We start from the raw sequence: 26882 nt of genomic DNA, 5'->3' as shown, positions 1-26882 counted from the left end.
CTTCACATTGCAGTGGATAAGTGAAGTGGCTTAATTTTCTCGAAATGTTCCATGTTTTTCTTCCTCTATTTTGAATGAAAACAGATACCCTTGGTGGGTGGGGACTGTGAAACATGAAAACAAAATATATGTTCACATGTGAGCTGGCAATCATTAGTCATTCAGTTGCTAAACAATGTGTGCAGAAATAGATGAACCAGTAGCTGGACTTTGACACATAGCTTCTTGTTTTAGGGATTAAAGATTACCCCTTCATTATTTTTTTAATGTTAATATAATACCAAAACGTGGACACACAAAAGGAGCATTTCAAAATTCGCTTGCCAAAATGTAGCGACTAACAGCCAGCTCATGCCTCCTTTACTGTGTGACTCTCAGACACCTGTTACCATCCCTCACCACTAGAGATCCAGGCAAGATGTCCCGTCTGTAAATCATCTCAGTGAAACACATGTCCACAGTGTAATTTGCCTGCCTGGAGCTTTTTTATTTCTTCTCATCTCCTTGAATCTGCTAAAAGACTGAATACACATCTGAAACCTCCAAATGTCAGGTTTGCAGATTATGGCTTTTCTCAGCGGCCTGGCTGGCCTGGGCGCCACTATTGGTGCCACGGTATCGAATGAATGGAGGGCCACCAGCCGGGCATCCTCAGTCATCACAGCGACCTGGGTGATGCAGGGTCTGTGGAACAACTGTGCTGGAAATGCCATTGGAGCTCTGCACTGCAGACCACATCATACTATCCTTCGGCTGGAAGGTAAGCGAAGAGGGTCAGAGTGTCACAGCGACCACATACAGTGTCTGTAGGTTCTCACATTATTGCATGACGCATTTGTCTCTGTTAACAACAGCTGTGATGAAATGATAATGGAGACACAACTAGAGTGTGAGCACAGCCTATGTACTAATTATGGCAAGGTATTCTGTGTATACTGTACAGGTGCTTCATGAACTGTTTCTAGTTGTCATAACACAGTGTAGCCTAAATATTCTTTACCGCATAAACAAAAGCATCACCTTGGTTTCAAAAGCATGTATGTGTTATGTAGCATGATGCATGAAACTGCTGCCAAAATTCTTTTAAAATAACTCAAATTTAGCAGAGTAACTTCTGGACATATTTTGTGCATGTGTTCTTTCTTATAGTACAAGTTGCCAATTTTGCAATATATAAATACATAAAGTACTCTTTGAAAAATATACTATCTATCTATCTATCTATCTATCTATCTATCTATCTATCTATCTATCTATCTATCTATCTATCTATCTATCTATCTATCTATCTATCTCTCTGACGTCTTAACTTGACAAATATTGTTTCACAGTTCTAATATAAATAAAATTGTCAAAACTTCAGACTGAGAAAATAGGGGGAAAATAAATTCCATTCCAAACTATGGCTCACATGGTAACTGTGGCAAATGTGTAATCCTTTGTTGGAAATGTCAAACTGAGAGTGTCTGACTCACAGAGGCCACGTAGAGAGGAAGTGGACAAAGATATGTTGTAGGCAGAAAGAAAATAATATTATAATATATAATTGAATCCATTCAATTTAAATTATGTTTTTAGTTTACCCTTTTGCAGCCATATGTTTTGTATTGGAGCTGCAAAATGTACTTATTATTGAAGTGATTGTGCTCTTCTTCTTCATAATTTAATCATTTTGATAGTGCACCACTTTTTCTAGTTACTAGTAACTAGTGCTGACTTATGTTCATCAGATTATCTTTGTGTGGCCCGTTGACCCCTGTCTAGAAGATTTTATCCATCTCTAACTCGTTATTTTGTTTTCTTTTTTTCCATTTGCTAAACGTGATTCAGCTCGCCAGTGTTTATAACAGAATTCAGTTCAATAAAATTAATTTCATTTCATTCCACTATAAATCCGCCCAATTCAGAGACATGTTGTAATGTGTTATGTCTTTAAAATGAATAAGATCTTTTTAATCACAGCGTGCATTAAGATCCTCAGCTCCATCTGATGGCGGCAGCTGTGTGATGACAGAAACATTATCTACAGTGTGTACATCCACCAGATGGGGCTCTATTTCACCTTATAAAAGCTAAATGAACTCCTTCTTAAGGTGTGATTTCACTGTTGTTTGCTTTCATCTGTGTGGCATCCCAAATATAGTTTTGTGCATCCCTCTCTAAATGAATCAACATGTAACAGAAACAGTGTCTTTCTTCAACTTGCTGAGACATCAGAGTGAGTAACATCCTGTTAATAAGTTATTTAAATGTTGCTATTTTAGGAATATGAGGAAGTTCAAGCAGTCTTGTGAACTAATCATAGGTGACACTTCAAGGTGACACGTTCCCCGTGATCAATCATATCTAAAATTTCTGTTCTGTATCTGTGGTTTCTCAAGGCAGTTTTCTTGACTCAAAAATAAACCCAAAGACACGATTTGACATAATTTAAACAGAAATGTATGTGTGGACAAATTAACATCACCACCAATAAAATAAATGGGACTTTTGTGAAGCTTAATGTACATTTTTATCGATGCTGCCAGAAAGGAGCTGGTTCATCTCTCACGTGTTTCACCCCAGAAACCATAGCTCGAGTGTGTTGAGGATGGACAAAATAACAGGAACACTTTACAATTCAACAGTGGCTCATACGTCCATCCAACCGCACACCCATAAAGTGCTGCATGTTGCGTTGTTGGTTTAACCTACCCCAGAGGACGAATGGTTAGATCACTCACAATATTTGCTTTTCACAGGTTAATACATTAATAAGTGAACACACCTCAGCATGAATGTTTGATACATAGATGTATATACTTTTATTTAGATAAAAGTATTTTCCCAATATGGTATTGTCAGTTTTTCTTATTAATCAAATCATTTTGGGTGTTGGACTTCATGCCCATCAAAGTGTATACCGCATATGGACACAAACACGGAGCATTCTACATGCCTAGTGATTCAACTTGAAGCATCATTAGGCTACCGATCTCATCAGGACACTTTCAGCATCCGGAACTTTCAGTCCCCTCAGTCCCCATCATCCATGACTGTGAGTCACAGTGACGCTATAACAAACCATTGGCTACTTGTTGATGTTTAGGGCCAAACTCCTCCCCACAGAATATATCAGTCCACAACACATTAACTATCAATCACAGCCTATCCATTGAACTTACTAGTGCAAAGCCTAGCTACACTTTCAACAAGCCTAACCAGCCAGGGAACCATTAATCAATTTTAGGTCTCACCAACTTAATTGGCTGTCGCACAGCAGTGTGGAGGAGTCCTCTCTGCAGTATGAGCAGCATGTTTCAGGAGATCTTTGCGTTTATTTTATCCACTTCGGGGTGGGTGCTGGTGTGTTCCACATTGCCGACGGACTACTGGAAGGTGTCTTCACTTGATGGATCCATCATCACCACAGCTACTTACTGGTCAAATCTGTGGAAGACCTGTGTCACTGATTCAACTGGGGTCTCCAACTGCAAAGACTTTCCCTCGATGCTGGCACTGGATGGTCAGCTTTTTTCCTCTGTCTTTCTTGTCTCTTTCTTGACATTTTTAATGGTTTTGGTCAATTGTGTCCCATTTATTTTATATTCTATATTAGTTTTTCAATTAAAGAGCACAAGTTAATGAAAGAGTCGTTGTAAATTTTGGCCTGCCGCTCTATGTTTAGGTTAGTACAGAGTCTTTCTTAATTCTCAGCTCGTTCTCTCTCTGACTTTTGCTAGAAAATATCATTGCTACTCTGGATTAATATATATTCTAAATACTTGTGAAAGTCTGCAAGGAACAACTCATGTGCATCAAAATATGTCAATGTTTAGCCCGTAGTTCTCTGAGCTTGAAAGCGATAAAGGAGATCTACTGGGAACCTCAGGCGGTTTCTCCCATGGATCACTAATTTCAGGGGTTAATTTCCAACGTAATATTTGCCTCAAAATCACATCTGAATGGGAAGTTTCATACCAAGACAGTCAACAGAGTACCACAAAGTGCCTGAAATCAATTAGGGTGACAAATTATTTTTCTTGCTTTATGTGCAAATTGGTCACAAGGTCAATAACTCATTGACTTTGCACTGTGCAGAGAGTACAAGGAATGCAAAACCACAGGGTGGAGCCACAGAACGTAACACTCTTTTAATTGCACATGAGTTGGCCTCTATGTTGTGTTTGCAGGCTACATCCAAGCATGCAGGGGACTGATGATTGCAGCCGTCTGTCTGGGGTTTTTTGGTGCCACATTTGCCCTTGTTGGAATGAAATGCACCAAAATTGGAGGAAGTGACAAAAACAAAGCCAGGATTGCCTGTTTTGCTGGTGGAAATTTCATTGTTAGCGGTAAGTATGGTGGAATTATCTGACTGATATATGTGTAATTGTCTGTATGATCTACTTAGGTTTCCTCTGTCTTGTTCTTCACAGGGCTGTGCTCACTGGCAGCTTGCTCCCTCTATGCACACCAAATAACATCAGAGTTTTTCGACCCAATGTTTGTAGCACAGAAGTAAGAACCATGTCACTGTATAGAGCCAGAGTGTTATAATGTAATTCAACCAAATGAGACAAATGACCATTAAGTATTGGTTTTTGTCTGTAGGTATGAACTGGGAGCTGCTCTCTTTATCGGCTGGGGAGGTTCTATTCTTTGTATTCTGGGAGGCATCATGTTCTGCTTCTCCACTGCAGATTCTTTTACCAAAAGGTTTGTATGAGTGAACCACACTATGTTTACATTATATCATTATATTATACTGATGATATATGTTGCAAATAGGCCAACCTGCTGTTTGAATCAATTTTGTTGAGTCACACACTGTAAGTGTGGTTTGTGAAGATGAATCTGTGTGAATCTCTGTCTCTTCACAGCCACAGACAGGAAAACTATATCTACAAAGGTGCTGCCTCACATTCTCATATCTCCTCCTACCCGAGAGGGCAGGCAAAGTCTGTAAACCAGAAGCCACCGCCAGACTACAGCAACTCCTCTAGGATACAGCACTTTGATAAGAATGCATATGTGTAAGGGACATGAATATAAAACATTTTTAGTAACTGGTGAGATATACTGTATACTAAGTCTAAAGGACAAAGCACATTGTATGAAACACAGTGGATTCTGTCTAACAGCAGCTGAATTTGCTGACATTGACCTATTTCTCACCAGGAATTAAGTTCAAAATATCTACATGTTTCTTCCAGGGTATAAATCGAAAGTTGCATGACATAGTTTACTCCCATCTTGGGGGATCTTTATTTTCTATACAGCAAACAAACTCTGTGGGGATTATGTATGTATTATAATTAAACAGCAAAATCAAAAATATTTGGTCCAAAAATGGGCCTTTCTAATCCAATTTATGCATCATTTTGTATTTTTTTAGATATTTGCTTTGTTGGTTATATCTTGGTCATATCTGTATAATATTTTGCAAGACATTTGCTTTGTTGGTTATATCTTATCATGTGCAGTGAGTAACCTGCACATGCTGTTAATCTGTAATGGCAGTAAGATTTTCTTTGTTAAAATGGGTCAAAAAATGCTTCATATTGCCATTGTCTTTATAAGCAGTGGCATGTGGATGCTGGAGTAGAGAGAGTTCTGGTTTTATGAGAGCTTATGACAAGAAACAAAACAGATAACCATAAATAAAACTGACCGGACTATTTCGTGTTTTGTTTTGTCAGCAGATAATGTTGTACCTGCTCCTCGGTTATTGAAGCAGGTCTGTATAAGGTAGGAGCTTTGGTTAAGTGGGTGGTACACCTCATTAAATTTACAGTAAACATCTCACAAAACAGATATAAATAAAACAAATAACACATTTAAAAGTCTCAAGAACAATGAGCCCCATCTGGAATATAACACAGAAAAACACAAGATTCTTCAAATGTTGGATGTTTGCTCGTCATATGTAAAAAAAAAAAAAAAAAGCATCATAACTTTCTTGTCTTGCTTTTGCCTCTTGTACAGTCAGTGGTTTGGTGCAACAGACAACATAATCTCGCTGTGTTTACCTTCTGCTCAACCATATGGTAGAGCACATTTTGACTCACTATATCTTATTGAAAACATGTTTTACTTACGACATCTCAACCGTTTGGTAGAGGCCAATATTTCAAAAAATGTGGGGTCTGTTCATAAAAAAACATTGATTTTTGTAATTAGTGCCCCAAGGAAATAAAATATATAAAGAATACATTTTTTCATTGCTTTTTTCTTGGTGAGGAGGCTAAAGGGTTAAGGCCAGGCCCAAGACATTCAGGACAGTCCTGGAATTTCAAGACCCAGACTTGACTTCAAAACTCAAAAGTGCAAAACAATTTTGAAATGACGTGGATAAAATACAGAACAAACCTTTTCATACATCAACATTTATCAAAAAATTCTATGATAAAAAATGATGTACATCTATGTTTTATTCTTTTTGTTTACTTTAGTATTCATTGCCAAGTTTGAAGTGCGTGTTGGTGTCTTCATCAGCTGGTGAGGCTCCACCTTAGTCATGACCAGTGGCCTTATTTACAGTATCTTTTCAATGGTGTCATTTAAGGTAGCGCAGCGACTGTGTCATTGATTTTTTTCCAGCATTTCATTTTGCCTAACTAGCCAGGAAACCATTAATCAATTTTAGATCTTATCACCTTAATTGGCTGTCGCACAGTAGTGTAGATGAATCCTCTCTGCAGTATGTACACCATGTTTTTGGAGATCTTTGCATTTATTTTAACCACTTCGGGGTGGGTGCTGGTGTGTTCCACATTGCCAACGGAGTACTGGAAGGTGGCTTCACTTGATGGAATTGTCCTTGCTACAGCAACGTACTCATCCAATCTGTGGAAGATGTGTATCTCTGATTTTACTGGAGTCTCCGACTGCAAAGGCTTTCCCTCGATGCTGGCACTGGATGGTCAGATTTTGTCATTTCTTATTGGATGCTTGTTTTTCTGCCATTGACAGTGCCTCTTTCGAGACATTTTTAATGATTTTGGTCAGCCGTGTCCCATTTATTTGATTTATGTTAAGAGAGCACATCTTAATCCCTGAAAGAGGTTTACATTAGTGCAGATTCTTCCTCAGTTTTTAAGCAGTCTAGAAGTGTTGAATCTCAACTTGTTCTCTCTCTGAATTTTGCTAGAAAAATTCAAAAGTTCAAGTTCATAGCTGCTCAGGATTCATATATATTCTAAATGCTTGTGAAAGTCTGCAAGGAACAACTCATGTGCATCAAAATATGTCAATGTTTAGCCCGTAGTTCTCTGAGCTTGAAAGCGATAAAGGAGATTTACTGGGAACCTCAGGCGGTTTCTCCCATGGATCACTAATTTCAGGGGTTAATTTCCAACGTAATATTTGCCCCAAAATCACATCTGGATGGGAAGGTTCATACCAAGACAGTCAACAGAGTACCACAAAGTGCCTGAAATCAATTAGGGTGACAAATTGTATCTTGCTTTATGTGCAAATTGGTCACAAGGTCAATAACTCATTGACTTGGCAGTGTGCAGAGAGTACAAGGAATGCAAAACCACTTTGCACATGAGTTGGCTCTATGTTGTGTTTACAGGCTACATCCAAGCATGCAGGGGACTGATGATTGCAGCCGTCTGTCTGGGGTTTTTTGGTTCCACATTTGCCCTTGTTGGAATGAAATGCACCAAAATTGGAGGAAGTGACAAAAACAAAGCCAGGATTGTCTGTTTTGCTGGTGGAAATTTCATTGTTAGTGGTAAGTATAGTGTATAGTATATCGTGTATAGTATAGTATATAGTATAGAGTGTATAATTTGATCTATTTAGATTTCCTCTGTCTTGTACTTCACAGGGCTGTGCTCACTGTCAGCTTGCTCCCTCTATGCACACCAAATAACATCAGAGTTTTTTGATCCAACGTTTGTGGAAATTAAGTAAGAAGCATGGGACTGTATGAAACTAGAGTGTTTTAATGTGACTCAACCAACTGAGAAAAATTACCATTATCCTCGTGTGTAGGAATGACCTGGGAGTTGGTCTCTTTATCGGCTGGGGTGGTTCCTTCCTCTGCATTGTCGGAGGCAGCCTGTTCTGCTTCTCCATTGCAGATTCTTTTACCAAAAGGTTTGCATAAGTGAACCAATCATATTACATTGAACATAAATGTTGCAAATAGGACAACCTGCTGTTTGAATGAATTTTGTGGAGTCACACACTGTAGGTGTTTGATTTGTAAAGATGAATCTGTGTGAATCTCTGTCTCTTCACAGCCACAGACAGGAAAACTATATCTACAAAGGTGCTGCCTCACATTCTCATATCTCCTCCTACCCGAGAGGGCAGGCAAAGTCTGTAAACCAGAAGCCACTGCCAGACTACAGCAACTCCTCTAGGATACAGCACTTATAAGAATGCATACGTGCGAGGGACACGAATATAAAACACTTTTAGTCAAAGACACGCTGAGTCTTAAAATAAATACTGCATACTAAGTCTAAAAGATAAAGCAGACTGTATGAAGCCTGGTGGATTCTGTCTAACAGCAGCTGAATTTGCTGACATTGACCTATTTCTCACCAGGAATTAAGTTAAAAATATTTACATGTTTCTTCAAAGGTACAAATTTAATCTTGTATGATATTGTTTACTCACTCTTGGGGGATTTATATTTTCTATACAGCAGACAAACTTCTACAAAGTTCTACAAATTATGTAGAACTGTGTGGCAGTTCTACATAATAGTGTAAATTGACTGTGGGGATTATGTATGTATTACAATTAAACAGCAAAATCAAAAAAATCATCCAAAATGGGCCTTTCTCTAATTTACTTTCTGCATCATTTTGTGTTATTTTTCATAGGATCTATGTGGCAATCAAGTGTGTAATATATTGTGGGACATTTCATTCGTTGGTTGTATCTCTAGCTGTAAATAGCCTGCACAACCTTGTTAAACTGTAATGACAATGTTTAAAATTATACCAAATTAAACCCAGATTCTCTTTTTTCCATGGCATGATGATAAACTATGATTTTGTAATGAGCAAACTTGAAATAAGTCAATCAATTATATATTATATATTATGTATTATATATATATATATATATATATATAGATATATATAAATTTGCTCCTCAGTGAACACAGCAGGTCTGAAAAGGGGACCGGTTTTGCACTTTGTGTTGAGGGCTGGTAATACAAGAGTCAGCCTTCTCACTTTCTTGGTACTTTATCCTAATATGTTAGTGTGGTAGACAAAAATATTCAGAAAAATGTAAGGTAGTCATAATGGTAGGACTGGATGCAAAACAGATGTGAATCTGAAAAGATAGCCACAGGAGGTGTGAGTTATCTCAATTGGGTGGCACACTCCTGAAGGTTTACAGTAAACATCTCACAAAATTGTGCAGAGCCCTCATCAACATTGATGGCACACGGCACTGACACACTGTCATCCTGTCCTGAGACTAGAAACGACTCTTCATCCTGCTTACCAATGTGTACATGTTTAGTCTGTTTGGTGCTTCTACCCAACTAAGTGGACACTACCTGGAATCATTTAGGGATTTCAGAAATGAGGAAACGTCTGATCCAGATATTTGGCTTCTTGATTTCATCGCTGGGGTGGCTGTTTGTGCTGTGCACCATGGCCATGGACTTTTGGAGGATCACCCAACTAGGAGGGCAAGGAGGCTCCTTTATTATCAAAGTGGCCTGGTACTGGTCCAACCTGTGGAAGGATTGTTTCACAGATTCCACAGCCGTCACCAATTGTAGAGACTTCCCTGTGCTCTGGTCTGTCACCCGTAAGTGCTCCACATGGTGTGTATTCTTTAACGATAATGTTTCTAACACTATCTCTGAAAGATGTGCAGTGCATACGAGGAGCTTTGGATATCACTCAAAGAGTATTACATTAGAACTATCTGAGGGAAAATGCTGTCAAGGTAATGTAACCTTTTCTGTTAAACACTCTCTCTTTCCGTTTCTCACAGCTTTCGTCCAGGGAGTACGAGGATTGCTAATGTGCGGATTAACTCTTGGATTCTTTGGTGTAGTATTTTGCTTTGTTGGGATGGAGTGCACTTACATTGGTGGAGCCGATAAAACCAAGGACAAGCTGCTTTTTGCCGGAGCAGTGTTTCATTTTGCTGGAGGTGAGCACAGAACATACGCACGTTTGTCTCTGTAAATGACAGAAATGTTTTGCCCTCATTATTTCTTATCCTCACACAGGTGTGTCAGATATTGCTGCCTACTGCTTATACATCAACAGGATTGCCAGAACAACCTTTGCTGCCTCTTTAGGGCCAGGAGTCTTACGGTACATTTTGTCACATTGAATTATATCATCATATCATTTAGATTGTAGAAATGTTTGCCTTTAATTGTACAGGAAAAACTAATTTACTGTGCAATCTATCATGGCTTTATTTCAATTTTATTTGCAATTTCAGGTATGACCTAGGACCTCCCATATTCCTAGGGCTGGTGGGCACTTTTTTTATCTTTTTAGGGGCTGTGCTTTACGCTGTGACAGTCTGCAGAGTAATCGTCCCAGAGAGGTATTCAAATTAATCAATCTCCAGCCTCTGTCCTGTGACTGCTGACTAGATTCCACATTAACTTTGACAATGCTTCGGTCTTACAGCAACGCGGTATATGCCTATGGAGGAGGCACGTACATGATCCCTCGCTCCAGAGGAAGAACTCTGTACACCGGATACTACAGACCCACCGGGCGGTATGGATCTTATTTAGGCTCGGGACGAACCAGCAGCTCCAACATCTCAAAGCTCTCCCAGACCACACCGACGAAAATCTCAGAAAGAGATGCATTTGTGTAGTTTTTCAACGCTTACGAACTCAACGAGACATATCAGCCTCAAATCTGATTAACTAACAATCAGCTTATTTCGTAGCGTAGATAGGATGAAAAAACATCAGCTTTCTTTTCAGTGCATCATGTGTACAATTGTAATTTTGTTTTTTCTGACTCAAAATGTCATGTTTTGTTTTGGTAACACGGGCCACACTCATATGACATATAATACCCAAGCATGTGTTAACTCATTATTTGTTGTGATCTTAACAAAGCACATATTGCAATTAAGAATGTATTGGAATATATATAAATTGATTTATAATAAAAATAACTTTGTACCTCTGATGAGTATTGTGTCTGTCCAAATATTTCTTTAGTATAATATATTTGTATATATCATTATTGTTACTCATAACAATTCTTGTCATTTAAGCCAGTATATCCTCAGTTTTAACTCTTTACTCATATACAAGTATACAACACCATCAATGCGTCATAAATAAATAACCATTCAAGGTTATGATGAGCTTTTTACCAGTTTCATGTGTGTGCCATTGCCTTGTCCACATTTTTACACCTAAACACACCATCATAAGTAAAAGCTAAATGGTACACTGAACTGAACCCATGCTGGTAGGTTCAAACCAACAACAAACACATCATCAAGGTGACCTTCACAAAAACAGCAGAATCACTGTTCAAGTCAAAACATGTGATGATGTACACAAAATACTTCAGCCCCTTGTGCGTGTTTATAGTAAGTGTGTGTTTTTTTTGTCTGCATGCAGCACCTGAGGACGGACTTTAGGGCAGACAGCGCTGGACACACAGGTGTCTCACAATTTTGTGTGGAAGTAATTGTTGTCGTTGCTTGGATTGGCTTTTTTCTCTGTCTAGAGGCTCAACCTCAAGGCAAATATGAGTTACAGGACTGTGGTGATGTACATGGAGATCGGCTGCTTTGTGATCTGTGTGTCTGGATGGATCCTGGTCTGTTCCACCATGCCCACAGAGATATGGACTTGGTCTGAGGTAGACAGCATAGTCTTGACCACTTCAAACTACTTCTCCAACCTGTGGAAGGATTGTATATCTGATTCGACCGGAGTATCTGACTGCAAGGGAATTCCATCAATGCTTGCACTGCACTGTGAGTAAAATCTCATTCAACCAGAGGCATGACGATGATTAAAAACAAGATTTTCTGTCTTTTTAACTGCATCCTGTAATGCATGCTTGTTCCTGGACAGGGGACATTCACATGTGCCGCGCTCTCATCATCATCTCTATCATCCTGGCTTTCTTTGGATCAGTTCTGGTCCTGGTGGGAATGAAGTGCACCAAGATTGGGGGGAGTGAGATCGCTAATGCAAGAGTTACCTTTGCTGGGGGAATGAACTACCTTATCGGAGGTAAGACGTTACACTGAGAGTTATTTGAAAGAAGTCACGTAGCAAAGCACTGTATGATATATCTTAAAATGAATATGTGCCTGTTGTTTCAGGGATGTGTTCTATGGTTGCTTTCTCTTATTATGGAAACAAAATTAGAGCAGAATTTCAAGACGACACCTTCAAAGCTCAGAAGTACGTGCAATCTTTTCAATGACGTGGACAAACTACAGAGCAAACTCACCTCATCTCACGCATCTGCATTTCTATTTCGATTCTATGAAGGAAGAACTTGTACATTTATATATTATTCTTGTATTTATTGCCAGGTTTGAAATAGGCGTTGGTGTCTTTATCGGCTGGGGAGGCTCCACCTTACTTGTTGTTGGAGGCCTTATTTACAGTATCTTTGCAGGGAGGGAAGGGTTCCACTCAAGGTAAACTGTATCCTGTGGATAATGTATTTTTTTTGTTCTCTCTTTATTATCATTATCATCATCATCATCATTATTATTGTTGTTGTAATTATAATTATTGTTGTTATTAGTATTAGTATTATTGCATCACCTACATAATAAAATAACCATCCATTTCTTGAATCTAAACCACACAGCTCAAAAAGATTCCCAGTCTATCAGTTCCCTGAAGCCAACACTGTTGTTCCCACACAAAAGAGCTTTGCGTCTTCAGTGCGCACAGCGGATAACGAGAGCAGAAAATCAAGGACCACCAGTGGCAGCAGGGCAAGCAGCATCTCTGGGATCACCTCTACTACCCGGACGTCAGCTTCAAATGCATACGTGTGACCTCTTTTTCCAAAGGTGGAAAATGTTCTGTGTTTCCGTCCTTCATGATTGGATTTTCAGTTATTTTATATTCCATATTCCAAGTCTGTGCTTCAGTTTTTATAGTGGTTTTTAGAAAGCACATTTACAATGGTGTGTTCTGTTCAAATGTCTCAGTCAGCCACGCCAGAGACCTTGAAACAGCAGCACAATACCAGGATGCTGAATCTGAAGCAGCGACATGGAATTTGGCCATCATTCATTTTATTATTTATATATGTAATCTACTGTTGTGACATTTCAAAACATCCTCTGTGATGTGCCTGCTGTCTCCCGTGTATGTAAGTGGATTCTTTAGGTTTTGCCAAATGTTCAACCAGATGTGTCACTTACAATTAAACACTTTAAGACATCATATCATGGATGGTGACAAAACATATCTTTATTAATTATTTAGGCATTTTCTTTCTGTAGCCTTTAAACAATTTTTGAATGCTACTTTTTTGTCTGAACATATTTTTGATAGGTCATGCTGTCTTGCACTGACCTGAGGCTAAAATGATCTAACTGTATAGAGAAAAGTAGAAGAAAACTGTATGAACACAGAACTATGCCAGGACTTTATGATGACTGAACATTTTGAATATTTAAGTGTATCTCTAGATTATTATGCTTAAAGACTGCTGCATGTTGCATATTTTGATTTATCACTGTTTTTATCACCTTTTTCTTTTCTTTTTTTTTTTGAAAATTCGCAATAAAACAAAATTACAAAAACACATTTTCAAATTAATTGTATCACATTGCATCATGATATCATCTGGATTAAAATATTGCTTATCAAATGACAGAGGTTGAAAGTAACTAAATGCATTTTTTGTTATTTTGTACCACTACTTCACTAGATTGCAGAGAAAACTATTTTTCACTCACACACTCACACACACATCTACACACACATTCACACCTTCACACTACAACTCACACACTCTCACTTTCACACACATCTCAGACTCACTCACTCACTCACACACACACACACACACACACACACACACACACACTCAGTGATGACCATATGACCGGTTTTTGCTGCCGTGGCTCCTCTCCGTTGAACCATCGGGAGTGGGCGGGGCTTTGCAAACAACCCACCCAATCACAGCCCCCCACGACCGGTCGGTTGACTCCTCTGCTCCGCTGTAGCTGGAGAACCAGAGGCAGCGCTGAGCAGCGGCCAGCGCGTGGGACTGCAGGGAACCAGGAGAGAGGAACATTACTTAGAATAACATCGGCTGACGTTTGTGGGACAGACCGGGACGGGACGTGTCTGATGCAGATCTCACCATGGTTTCCATCGACCATGTAGCTCACAAAATACTGACTTACATCCCATATGTTCTTGTTTTGATTGATATGAGATATGAAGGTAAGAGACTTCCACGTTACTTTTAGTGAACTAACAATAGCCGGCAGCTGCTTAACTTTCCATTAATTAAACTTGCTTCAGAGAGCCTGCCTTTAGTCAGAGTTAACGCTATGTGTCAATAGTAATGTTAGCAAGGAAAGTAGATAACCCTGACTGCTGGCTAACGGTAAGCTAGCTAGCTTTAATCAATTTTGTCGAGGCAAAATGCGTTTAGCTACTCGTGTGAGTAGCCGTAAGTAGCCGAATATAAGTAAAAGTGAGCTGCTCCATTGGTAACATCAGTTCATGTCAGTGCCTTTCGTTTAAAATAACGCAGCGTTAACTTGCAGCACACGTATGACAGCTGCACGCTTAGCTTACATGTCAAAGTCCTCTCTCCCAAACAGAGGTACATGCTGCCGTCTGTCATGAGTCCGTCATTAAAGTGACAGCAGGAGAGAAAAAAAAAAAAAAGCGTTGTGTGTGGTGATGTGCTGAGTATTGTGGTGCAGCTCTAACAGTGTTGTGCATGTTGTTCAGGAGTGACATGTGGCAGGGATGGGAGTGTGGACAATCATATGGAGATGGGGAAGAAACTGCTCGCTGCTGGCCAGCTAGCCGATGCCCTCTCTCATTTCCATGCTGCTGTGGGTAAGGAACAGAAAAAAGGAACATGCAAAAGTTTTTAAAACATGTTTTCCTTGGTTTTTGCACTAGGAAATGTAATTTAAGACAAAGTAATATTGTTGATGTTTTGTCCTTCTGTCAGACGGTGATCCCAAAAACTACATGGCCTACTACAGGAGAGCAACAGTGTTCCTGGCCATGGGGAAATCAAAGTCTGCACTGCCGGATTTGAGCAGAGTCATTGAACTTAAACCAGACTTCACATCTGTGAGTTTCTGTTGTGACATCTGTTGGTCTGAAATGATTCATTTGTACGCAGCTGGGGCACAGTTTTATGTCTTACAGCAGACTGGCGCCGTAGGTCTGACAGAGGTGTGTGTGTGTGTGAGAAACAATCTATGCAAATAACTGGGAAAAAAAAAGATGCTGTTTAAGTTTGTTTAATATAAACTCAGTTACATCTTGTTAGGTACATCTAGCTAAAACTAATACAGTCTAATACAACAGCCCTGCAATAAATCCTACCTTCATGAAGGTTCTTTTATTTAGCTTACACGTGTTGATATAAATGGAGTGAACAAAACATCCCTCAAAAATGACTATAAAGTTGCATCTACTCTCTAGTTGAAATGGTTTCAACTAAAACTGAACATTATAACCTTCATTAAGGTAGAGTTTATAGTAGGGCTGTTGCATTGCACCAGTTTGGCAAGGTGTAAAATAGCGCCTGACTGCTGTATTTTGCAAGTTTTATAGTTTAAATCAGCTCCAGGCACAGCAGGGCTGGGAAACCTGTTAGTTATGTCAGCTGTGTTGATAAGTCTATGTTTGCAATCTTATTCAAATGAACGTTTGCCCCCCCCCCCCCCCCCCCCCTTCATAACAGGCACGGCTCCAGAGAGGAAATCTCCTTCTGAAGCAGGGGAGACTAGACGAAGCAGAGGGTGACTTTAAGAGGGTGGTAAGTACAGTGATCTCCTGCTTTATTCCACACCACAGCATCAGAAGCCACCATTTTGTTAGATGAACAGAGTTCACCAGGAGGTGTCAGTGTTGATCTGTAGCCTAGAGTTGTAGAGAAACTACTAAACGCAAGCATGGAAACTAAGCTTTATGTTTTTAATATGATTTAAAATGAGATCATTAGTTGAACACATTAACAGCTTAATTGGTGTTAAAGCTACTAATGCTTTTCTATGCAGTGTGCACACTTTATATATTTCACTATCACTGAGAGTGACAGCTTGAGAGCTTTTTATATTAATGGCGTAAATGGACAAATCTTAACAAATAACTCTTTGTAATTAGTAGTAAGTAGTTAAAAGCAGATGCACACAGGCCACATAAGAACATTGGAGAACAAGGAAACCATTTATCCATAAGACATCTTACATGATGTAGATGATAATTAAATTGGCAGCGATCTCTCATTTGGGCCTTCAGAGATCATTTTTAGGATTAAGACTGGAGCTCGCTAATGCTTTTTCCATTAGAATTACAGCTTTATGGTGAAGTTTCACAAAACTCCCAGAGGACATAAATGCCCTCGTTATATCTACTGCTAATTCTTAGATTCCATTAAAAGCTCCTGTATTCTCAGGTGAGGTAATCATGTAGGGAAAAATTAAATTCTGCCTTTTATAATAGGGATTGGATGTAAATGTCAGACAGTGTCACATTGTGCCAAGGACTTGTGAAAGACCTGCAGCCTCAAAGGCCTGTTTTAATCTTTAGCTCCTCGCCTTTACATTTCTTTTACGTTTCCTGGTACGTAAGGCACATAAAACTTTTGATAAGCCTTATTACTTTTAGGTTGAACCTCAGTGGTTCCTCCTGCATATCTCTTTGGAAGGCTGTAATGTAAAATATCAGGTTTAAAGTTTGGGATTAGGGCTGTTATGACAGTGCATAAATATAAGTGAAGCAGTAACTGTCTGGGAATGTCTCTAGGAAACTCTAGGAAGTGCTATAAATGTAATCATGTATGCATCCTACTTCAAGAGACAGGGGTGCAAACTTACACAAAAATAGGGCATTTGTTTGATTAGTATAGATCTGATGAGTGAAAGTGGGGGGTGGGTTTGCGAGGACACACTTATGGCGCTTTTTCACTACCACCTACTGTGCTCGACTTGACTCGGCCTGTAGGGTTTTCCACTAGGTGATAGTACCTGGTACCAGGTACTTTTTTAGTACCTACTCGACCGGGAGTTGAGAAAATGTGACGTCAACATACTGCAGGTCACTGATTGGGCAGGGAGTGATGGCACTGGATGAGTCATGAGAGCGACTTGTTCACAAGAATCAAACCCGCTGTTTTTAAAACCCTGGAAACATTATTTCTGTGAACGAGATAAACGACTACATGCAAACCAAACACTCGATGTCCTTAGTTGTGTTGTGTTTGTGTCACATACAAATTACGCCACCGTAGTTTATAATTGCGTACCACCCACTTTGAGGTGGTACGCAATTATAATGGAAACGACCCAAACCAAGTTGAGTCGAGTAGAGCTAAAACTGTGTAATGGAAAAGCGCCATTAGGGAGGATGAAATGAGAACTATGCCTTCTGAAGAAAAGTTGTGTCAAACACAGAAGTAGGAAAGACACAGCAGCTACTGACAGTGGGGAAAAGGGGGAAGTAGAGAATCTCCTTTTAGTCGTTTCTTCTCCGTGAAGGCAGTGGTACAAACTACAAACTGTATGTTCACATCTTTGCCACCTTTTCCACCCCTGATGCGATTCCACCCGTGAAGAGGGCGAGGAGCCACATTCCCAGCAGAGGCCAATGGGCACAGGAGCTTGTGCAGTTTAACATGGAGATCATTTTGCTGGTATAATGTCAAGGGATCTGGCCAGAGGTGGATGCTTTCCTGCTGCCTCAGCAGTCCACAACATTGGCCCAGCATAATGCATCACATTTATGCATTACAAAGCTTTCCAAAGCTGAGCTTGCAAGAACCACTTAAAGTGCACCCAGGACTGTTGGTAAAGGATGTGTCGTAAGCCGAGATTGCTCTTGTGAATATGATGACCTCTATGATGAGAATGATTATAATGTAATGGGCTTAGGAAATGGTAAGGACTGCTACTGCTGTGATAGGCAATGCTTTCAAGAGGCCAGCATTGGCACAACAACCTCTTCTGTAATATAAGAGCTCATACTGGAATACGTTGGTGAAGGACTCAATCAAATTTTAGTAAGCACACTGATTTTCTGCTCTACCAGCCACACCTCATCTTCCACAGTCTGTCCTTGGCTTCAGTCTGTTTTGTTTTTTTTGCCACTCTGGCTTTTTTCCAGTTAGACTGCTTTCATCACAGCGTTCAGTGTGGGATGTAATGCCTTGCCTTGCAATGTTCCAGCTGAAGTCCAACCCCAGCGACAAAGAGGAGAGGGAAGCCCAGAGTCAGCTGGTAAAGTCAGATGAAACTCAGCGGCTGGTGGCTGAGGCGCGCAGCAGCTTCAACAGCCAGGATTATGTGACAGCTGCCGCCCAGCTTGACACCATCATTGAGGTAAGATGCCCATCATGCCAGCATCGCCTAGTTTTCCTGCAAGCATAATGTTGTCCATGTTAAAATCTCGGCAGAGTGTACCAAAGCCCTTGTTTAGTAACTACCACTGCGGTTCGTAAGAGTTATCGTCTACCTGTTACAGACTTGCGTTTGGGATGTGGCGTCTCGTGAGATGCGAGCCGAGTGCTTTATTCAAATGGGGGAGATGGGGAAGGCCATCAGTGACCTGAAAGCCGCATCCAAGTTGAAGAGCGACAATACACAGGCTTTCTACAAACTCAGCACCATCTACTATAATCTTGGAGACCATGAGATGTCCCTCAAGTAAGACGCACATGCAGGCCGCTTTCTTTGAGGAAGCCCCCTTAACTGTTTCAGACATTGTGACAAGTACCAGGATTTACTATGATGCATACTATGACACAACTAAGCAGTTTCTCCCACGATCAAATATAGCACAATTACATCTCCAATAGACCACTTGATTTACTAGGAAAGCTTCAGAATTTTTGTAAACAGTGTAACCGCTTTTGTCAATCAGGTTTATTCATCTTTTTGATATCAACATTTACATCTGAAATATTTTTGTATATTGTCATCTGTCAATCATCTGTCTTATTAAAGTCTTATTTATGAATACATATTTACTGCATTTGGGTTTATGTGATAAAGACGTGGACAGAAAAAAATATATTTTATGATACGATGCAGTAGTCCTGGTTATGTAGGAAAATCACCCTGTTCTTACCTCCCTCCTCCTCCTCCTCCTCCTCCTCCTCTCGTGTGACCTGCAGTGAGGTGCGCGAGTGCCTGAAGCTTGATCCTGATCACAAGCAGTGTTATAGCCATTACAAGCAAGTCAAGAAGCTCAACAAACAGATCCACTCTGCAGAGGAACTCCTCCAAGAGCAGAGGTGTGTGTGTGTGTGTGTGTGTATCCCTGTATATGTAAAATGATTTTCCCTCAGAGTACCAGGGATTGCGTCAGCTGCAGGATGACTGCTTCCTTGCCCACAAGCGCTTCAACAAACAGCCATGCAAATTCCATCTCATTGTGAATGGCTGTCATATCAAATTTGACACACACGAGATGTCCTTATTCACAAGACTAAACAAAGCAAACATCAGAATGGCACGATGTTTGTGGGTGCCGTGATCCGTGTTGCATTCCTGCTGTATCGAAAGCGTCGTTCAAACACCTACCTTTGTCCTGCTTTTTTAGGTACGAAGAGGCAGTGAGCAAATACGAGGCAGTGATGAAGACTGAGCCCCACGTGCATCATTTCTCCCTCCTCGCCAAGGAGCGCATCTGCCACGCACTGGCACAGGTAAAGACCCCCTTACTGCCGCCGCTCTTTGACGTCACATAACTGTACATCCAGCATAAATCTGACCAACGTGCTTTCTCTGCGTCACGACCAGGGCCAGCAGGCTAGCAGAGCCATCTCGGTGTGTAGCGAAGTCCTCCAGTCGGCACCGGAGAACGTGAATGTGCTGAAGGACAGAGCTGAGGCCTATGTCCAGGAGGAACAGTACGAGGAAGGTAAGCCTGTCTGGTGTAGCTGCGTCTAGTTTATTTTTCACTTTAATGGAGTCAGTCCATTAAATGTGCACACTCCAGAGTCCCTAAATGCTGTTGACTTTACCATTCTTCACTGAACATTTAATCAGTCATGTCTTCTTTCAACTGAAGTACGGCACAGGTGTCGGCACATTAGTCAGTGGATTTAAGCTGTTTATTTGTCACTTGTGCAAACGATTACAGCCACTGCCAATGAAAATCTTACAAATCTGACTCCCTCCAATAATGCTGAGATGATATGTATGAAAACAGAAGCACTGAAGTTAAAGCTAAAAGAGGAATCAGGGACTAAAAATAGTGCAGAAGTTAAAAAACAGAAATAAATATACACAAAATAAAACAGAGAATAATACTGTGGTAATGAGGCTGTGCAGTAATATACAGTATATGCATAATGAGAAGTGGAAAGAACAGGTAGTGCCCTGATGAATAAATATACAGTGTGTTTAAATAGCCCTAACTCCACTACACTTGAGAGGCACAGCTAATTGGTGTCATGGCAGAAGTCTAACACAAGGGGCCCTTGTAACACCACAAAAAATACGCAGCGCATTAAAGTTTAAATAGCAGTGGCTCATCATCTAAGCATCTTAGCATCTGATGATGTTCTAATTTGCGGTGTGATATATTTTCTTTAATGTAAACATGAGATGCTGTCAGGCAGCATGCAGTCAGACAGGAGGATGCTCTCATCTAATTAAATTCAGCCTCATATAAACACAGTCTTTCAGTTCATCACCAAATCCGTTTTGACTTCACATTTGAATAAGCACAATAAAGATTAAATGCAGATAAATACAGCAAGGGTTTCCATACCTAATTTGGTTAAAGCATATAACCACTAAGACTAAAGCCTGACTTAGACAAATGTGATCTGTTACAGCAGCTTATCCCATAGAGTATAATTTAGAATTAGGTGTGGAGCACAGTGCGTTAGAGGTAAGTATAGCCTGCAAAACGAGAGCTGCCCTGCACTGCTGGCTGAAATTATGCAGAATTCCTTATTTATCAAGCCTAAAGCCAATCTTCGATGGCAGTGCCAAAACACACACACACACACACACACACAGCACTTAGTATCTCCATAAAGCCTTTGCTGGCCGAGGGGGGATTAAATTGAAACAACGGTCTCCCCTATCTGTTGTCAAGTCCAGAGATAGCAGATGGTGAAATCCCCAGAATAGCCTGTCTAGCAGCCATCATTTTACCTGTCATCTGATGTTCTGCTACCACAATGCAAACAACCAATGGATATTTTAGTCAAAATATCTGCCTACATTTTATGTTTGTCAGTCAATTAAGTTTGACGTTTAGTGTTAACCATCCCACCTACCGCTGTGTTTGTGTTCAGACTGCCCATGTAATATCCAAACCCTGGCTCCTGTGGAATCATTTTCACTGCAGCCACTCAGTGTATTACAGTTTTGAACACACTCACAAAGTGTTAACAAATGTACAGCCCGTTACAAATTACAAGTATAGCCTGAAACATCGGTAATGTAGCGTGTGAGTGGGAGCAACTGCCTGTGAGGAAGTCAAGAGATGGAGTATGATGAATTTTGAATTAATGAATTGATACCAACAATCTTTTTATAGAATACTGGAAGAAGCATCATGCAAAGGAAAAAGTTGTCTAAATTACAAGTGCAGAGAAGAAGAGAATTTTAGTTTGTTTTAAAATTGCGACGATCCCAAAGTTGAATTTTTTTTTTACAAATTCTAGACGTGGTGGCTTTTAGGAAAACAAGCAGTGCCACTGTGGCGAAGGACCCCAAACCAGGCCTGGAAATATTTTCATTATCTGTCCTCATAATTGTCATGACGCTTTGATCCGTCAGGCTCCAACACTCCTATTGATTTGCACTTCAAGATCTAAAAAAATTGTCAAGTAATAACTCCGAGATCATTTCGGTGGTTATTTTTCAACAGCCTGCTGCCAGCTGAAGCTTGAATCGAGACGACAACAGTGGATCTGTCGGCTGTGACCGCAGTTAGACTGCTTGTGACTGACAGTTTGTTCGTCCTTCAATTAGAAACTGCAAATGAAAAACATTTTTTTACCTCACACCTCACACTTTCAGAGGGCTGTGCAGGCGATTAATCAGCCAAAAGGAAAGGCTGTCATATAGTCCAGGCTAGCTGCTGTAGATGAGACACCCTTGTAAGAGCCATAATATGTACAAAACCTGTTTAAAGCTTCTGTTTAGTGTTTGTTTGCCTTGGGTTTTGATAGCGACTTATGAAGAGATTATAAACAATGATGGAAGATGGAGATGTAGGTGAGGGGGGGGGGGGTCATGGCTGAATTTGAACGTGGGACGATGTGATTAAATGGTAAACATCTTACACTACAATAACACTTCTGGAAAAAAAAAAATTCTTGTGCAATTAAATGTGTTCAATTCATGATTAAGTAAAAAGGGGCGAGCAAAAGATGAATAAATGAAGTTTGTTTTTAGCTGAGACACGTGCATATGATCCTCTCCAAACGATGACAGACATATCACAGAAGACAGGAATAGTGCTACCAGGCCTATTCAGAAGTGCAAGACGTGGTCAGACTGGCACAGGCGAGGAAAGAACCTCAGTGTGCAGTAAGAAACGCCACTTAGCCTGCTGCACTTTTTAAAGTAAAGCCCCGAGGCTCACTCGTCTGATGGTGGGGAAAAAAAGCAAGAACGTATCTCCTGTTGATTCATTTTGAGAGATGAAAATACATAATACTTTCATTTCTAGAATCGTAAGAAGCTAACATGTGGCGCTTTACAGGCACGAGTTGAAATGTATTTCTGTTTCTGTTCATATCTGCTAGAGGTCAGCGTGACGCAGAGATGTTTTATTCTAGTTTTATCTCGGCCAACAGCTCGTAGACGTGTTAGATGTAAAAGTCCACACGCATACAAAGAAAATCGCTGCTATAAAAAAAAAGATAAAGGCGATTAAAGCTCCCTGTCAAGTTCACAGTCTGCAAAATGCTTTAACTTTATCCATAATGTTCCTGTTTGTGGTTCAGAACCCAAAAATATGGCTTTAACTCTTATTTTAGACAAGAGGACAAAACAAGGACAAAGTGTTTAAAAAGAAAACACACAAAAACGTCCAATTAAGCATTTTAATATTTATCGTTTAATATCGGCGTGACTCCATGCAGGTCAGGGCCGGAGTGATAACGCCCCTCACTAGGATCCAGCAGCCACCCCGCATGCCGGCTTGTTGTCGTTAACATGGCGTGAACACATCAGCAGGTGGGAAGGCCAGACCCCATGTGGGCTTTTAAACCGTCAGAGCCCATGGGCGTTAAATTCACCTCAGTACACCTCACAGGGTAAACAAGCTTCAAAGCACCCAAACGTGCACACAGCAACAGCCCGGAGCCGCCGCACCAAGATCTGAAGGCCACGGGGCTTACTTAGTGATTAAAGAGGTTTATTTAATAGGACAAGATCAAGCATTTTCAGAGGTGGAATTACTAAGGACACACATCAAATAATGATATCTAGGTAGGAATGTTCGCGATAGTAAAGTTAACAATACCAGTGGTTTGGGGTTCTGGCAACAATATTGTTGAAATGCAATTAAATTAACAGTCATTTTTGTTGTTTTTTTAATGAAAAATTGCTTTTGCACATGAAGTGACCCACAACCGAATCAGAATTTTGCCCAGGATTACCGTACCACGCAGGAGAAAGTCTTGTAGCCTCCGCCTCACTCTTTTTGCGGCTCATCAGCAGACCCAAGAGGCAGGAGGAGAGAAGTGCGTAATAAGATCAGATATTGTGCTGAAGATGAAACATCATCCTGACGTATCGCTCCCCTAACAATGTTTGTCACAAAGCTCATTTAACGGCACCGATCAGTCGGAGCGTATGTGTGTGCACGAGCACCTGCATTGATGGTGCAAATATCAGTGTTCATGTTCGTTCAAATTCGGTTTAATACTAATTTAACGACATTTTTACCAATTAAAAACGAGCCAAATGTCACTCTGATGTTGGCAAAGACTGTTACTGATTGGCCAAGATCATCGTCAGTCCGTACAACCCCTGTAGTGTTTGTCGGTCCAGACATTCATGTTCCTCAGGATGAACTGTAATAACTTTGGCTAAACTAATGACATTCACATCAGCTGTACTTTGTGTTTAGTGCCAATTAGCAGAGAGGTGCTAGCAAGGCATAGACTTTTTTTTCATAAATAAATAAAATTACAATGCCAGCACCCGAAATCATTTGTATATTAACCAACTCCAGCAAAGGCAAACTACAGCAAATGCTTGTTTTCTTAATTGTTTTACTGTTTTTATGATGATGTCTGAAAATGTCAAGCAGTGAGAGTCAAGAAACCAAGACTTTGTAGACTTTATCCCACAGCCATGTTGGTGTCACACTGGCTAAATTGAGGAAATTAAGGCACAGATAGAAAACTAATGCAGTTATTGTCAGCTGATCCATATAAGTTTTGATGTGCCATCTCACTGATTGCATTACGCTGTGACACAGAGGGATTCAGTGCCGTCAGCGCACACTCCAGCAGGGTGGATGCTCGGCACAACAAGGCCTTGAAGCCTGATTTCTTTCTCTTTTTTTTTTCCATTGAAGGGCTCTTTAAATACTGTACTTCATTTCCCATTAGCTGTTTTTGGACGAGTAAGCAATACTGATTCAATGCTGCATTTTTCATTTTCCAGCTATTAAGGACTATGAGACTGCAGCAAAACACAGCGAGAATGACCGTCAGATAAAGGAAGGCCTGGATAGAGCTCAGCGACTTCTCAAACAGTCTCAGAAGCGGGATTATTATAAGATCCTGGGAGTGAAGAGGTGGGAACTGATCACTGGCTTTTGGATGTTTCTTTTGATTTATCTTTGTGTATTCTAGACAGGGAATTTTGTAGACTCTTGGGGGGAATTGAAGAATACTTTTGTTTACTACTACTTTTTGTTTTTTGAAACTAAATTAATGAAATGTGTTGTTTTACAAGGCTGCATCAGAAGGCAATTTGTTTTTGCTTTTAGCTTGTTAAACAACCACTGCTCCACAAAACAGCACCGCTGCTCTGTAAACCACATCCTTTATTCTCAACATGCTTGAATTGAAAAGCACTATTGACATTTAATGGCAGAATACATTGTTAGGCAATAAAAGCACCCTTAGTTATGGTTTATTACATCCGCCAATGTGTTAACCCTGACACCTAGACAAGTATTATCAGGTCCATCTATGTTAAAAAGAAGTGAAGCTGGTTTAATTTGTAACAAACGTGCTGATGAGACTCTCCCCATTGACACAGAACCGCCCAGAAAAAGGAGATTATCAAAGCCTACAGGAAACTCGCACAGCAGTGGCATCCGGACAACTTCCAGGATCCAGAGGAAAAGAAGAAGGCTGAGAAGAAGTTCATAGACATCGCTCAGGCTAAAGAGGTTCTCACTGACCCAGGTAAAAAGTGTGTGTTCAGCAGAGTCAGTGGGAAGTCGTTACTGCCAGTTTTCCTGCAAGTGTCTGGCCACTGAGGAGCTGCTGTGAACTGCTCACTAACTTGATATTTTGTCCAAGAAGCGTTATTATTTTACTGTGCAAAGTTTTTATTTCAGTAACATGGTTTCATCCAAACCATCTTACAGAACCATGTTATAGCGTGCACTGTTTTTCTTTCCGAGATTGGTGATTCCAACAGCAATACCTGTGCTAGTGTCACATGTCCTCCACAAACTAATTTAAGTTTGTTCACGATTAATCAGTAAAAACTAGAGTATTTGTTGAGGGCTCTATTAACATGTTGAACTTCAGCATTGCTGTTGGCATATTTCTTTGTTCCTCCATGTGTTTGCAATATTGTCCAAATCTAACAGTGATTCTACAAAAATTAGGCGAACAGAATAATGCTCCTAAATGTCATTATCTCCTCGTTTTTCACCACAAACTTCAGCAAAAACATTCAGAATGTCTGTAAAGGAACCCAGGTGAAGTAAAGTCAAACCTTATGAGCCAGGTTTCACTAGAAATCACGTATGTTAACCCCTGAGAAACTCCCACAGCTTTTATAACTTAGCACTGACATGCCATCCTTTTCTTTATTTATTTATTTTTTCTAGAGATGAGAACTAAGTTTGACCACGGGGAGGACCCCATGGATCCGCAGAGCCAGCAGGGTCACCACCACCAACACTTCCACGGAGGCTTCCAGGGCTTCCAGGGCTTCAATCCCTTCGGCTCTGGACCCTTTAACTTCAAATTCAACTTCAACTGAGGAGGCTCATATCCAGCACAGCTGGAGCGGATTTGTGAATTTTCCTCCCTATTTAAAAGGGAGATCACTGGCAGAAGGGTTGCCAGCACATACCTGTTAGTCTCACAGAAAATGTGGCGCAAATGGTGACTTTAATTCAGTGACCTTGATTAAAGATGCATCTTTGTTGTTAAATAAGACGACACTGAATTCCGTTCGGGGAAGGTCTGTTGCTATGCTAACAAATGCCTGCCATGTGTGAAGCAGCTTTTATCTGTCAAGTGGTTCACTCTGACACTTGAATCCTTTCCATGTATTGTGTGCTCTACAATTCACATCCATTCATAAGATTCAATTTGTACATAGGTACAGAACTATTTTTATATGAATGGTTTTTCTGAACTGTAAATAAAGACCTATTTATGTACATTAAATTGAACTGAGAAGCAAGAGTACTGCTGTATGGACCGGCTGGAGAGTGACTTTGCTACATGCATGGACTAAGGCCACAGCTATAGAAATTGTACACCATCATTACATCTATACTTGCC

General features: G+C 40.3%; 5 protein-coding genes across 5 annotated transcripts; all 5 read left to right on the top strand.

The window, feature by feature from the left end:
- The first annotated feature begins 546 nt into the window (after positions 1-546).
- LOC139208146 (claudin-10-like) lies at positions 547-6104 on the top strand. The gene is made up of 5 exons (XM_070837732.1): positions 547-760; positions 4173-4334; positions 4419-4500; positions 4594-4698; positions 4863-6104. The coding sequence occupies exons 1-5, from the start codon at positions 547-549 to the stop codon at positions 5017-5019; spliced, it is 720 nt and encodes a 239-aa protein (XP_070693833.1). The 3' UTR covers positions 5020-6104.
- A 580-nt stretch (positions 6105-6684) lies between these two features.
- LOC139208147 (claudin-10-like) lies at positions 6685-8376 on the top strand. The gene is made up of 5 exons (XM_070837733.1): positions 6685-6904; positions 7562-7723; positions 7820-7901; positions 7987-8091; positions 8238-8376. The coding sequence occupies exons 1-5, from the start codon at positions 6685-6687 to the stop codon at positions 8374-8376; spliced, it is 708 nt and encodes a 235-aa protein (XP_070693834.1).
- Positions 8377-9542: 1166 nt separating this feature from the next.
- On the top strand, positions 9543-10831 carry LOC139208145 (claudin-10-like). Its single transcript, XM_070837731.1, has 5 exons — positions 9543-9774; positions 9964-10125; positions 10205-10292; positions 10426-10533; positions 10620-10831. Exons 1-5 carry the CDS (start codon positions 9543-9545, stop codon positions 10813-10815), a joined length of 786 nt encoding a protein of 261 aa, XP_070693832.1. The 3' UTR covers positions 10816-10831.
- An 868-nt stretch (positions 10832-11699) lies between these two features.
- Positions 11700-12990, top strand: LOC139208148 (claudin-10-like). Its single transcript, XM_070837734.1, has 5 exons — positions 11700-11943; positions 12044-12205; positions 12298-12379; positions 12514-12621; positions 12798-12990. The coding sequence occupies exons 1-5, from the start codon at positions 11712-11714 to the stop codon at positions 12988-12990; spliced, it is 777 nt and encodes a 258-aa protein (XP_070693835.1). The 5' UTR covers positions 11700-11711.
- A 1260-nt stretch (positions 12991-14250) lies between these two features.
- dnajc3a (DnaJ (Hsp40) homolog, subfamily C, member 3a) lies at positions 14251-26765 on the top strand. Its single transcript, XM_070837911.1, has 12 exons — positions 14251-14395; positions 14915-15025; positions 15144-15268; positions 15888-15962; positions 18370-18522; positions 18665-18846; positions 19317-19436; positions 19745-19850; positions 19945-20065; positions 24790-24922; positions 25393-25541; positions 26198-26765. Exons 1-12 carry the CDS (start codon positions 14314-14316, stop codon positions 26350-26352), a joined length of 1512 nt encoding a protein of 503 aa, XP_070694012.1. The 5' UTR covers positions 14251-14313; the 3' UTR covers positions 26353-26765.
- The last annotated feature ends 117 nt before the right edge of the window (positions 26766-26882 follow it).

This window comes from Pempheris klunzingeri, chromosome 10, assembly GCF_042242105.1.
Source record: "Pempheris klunzingeri isolate RE-2024b chromosome 10, fPemKlu1.hap1, whole genome shotgun sequence".
In the NCBI taxonomy this organism is placed as follows: domain Eukaryota; kingdom Metazoa; phylum Chordata; class Actinopteri; order Acropomatiformes; family Pempheridae; genus Pempheris; species Pempheris klunzingeri.
The sequence above is the reverse complement of the archived record's forward strand: the minus strand, read 5'-3'. Positions and strand labels throughout refer to the sequence as shown.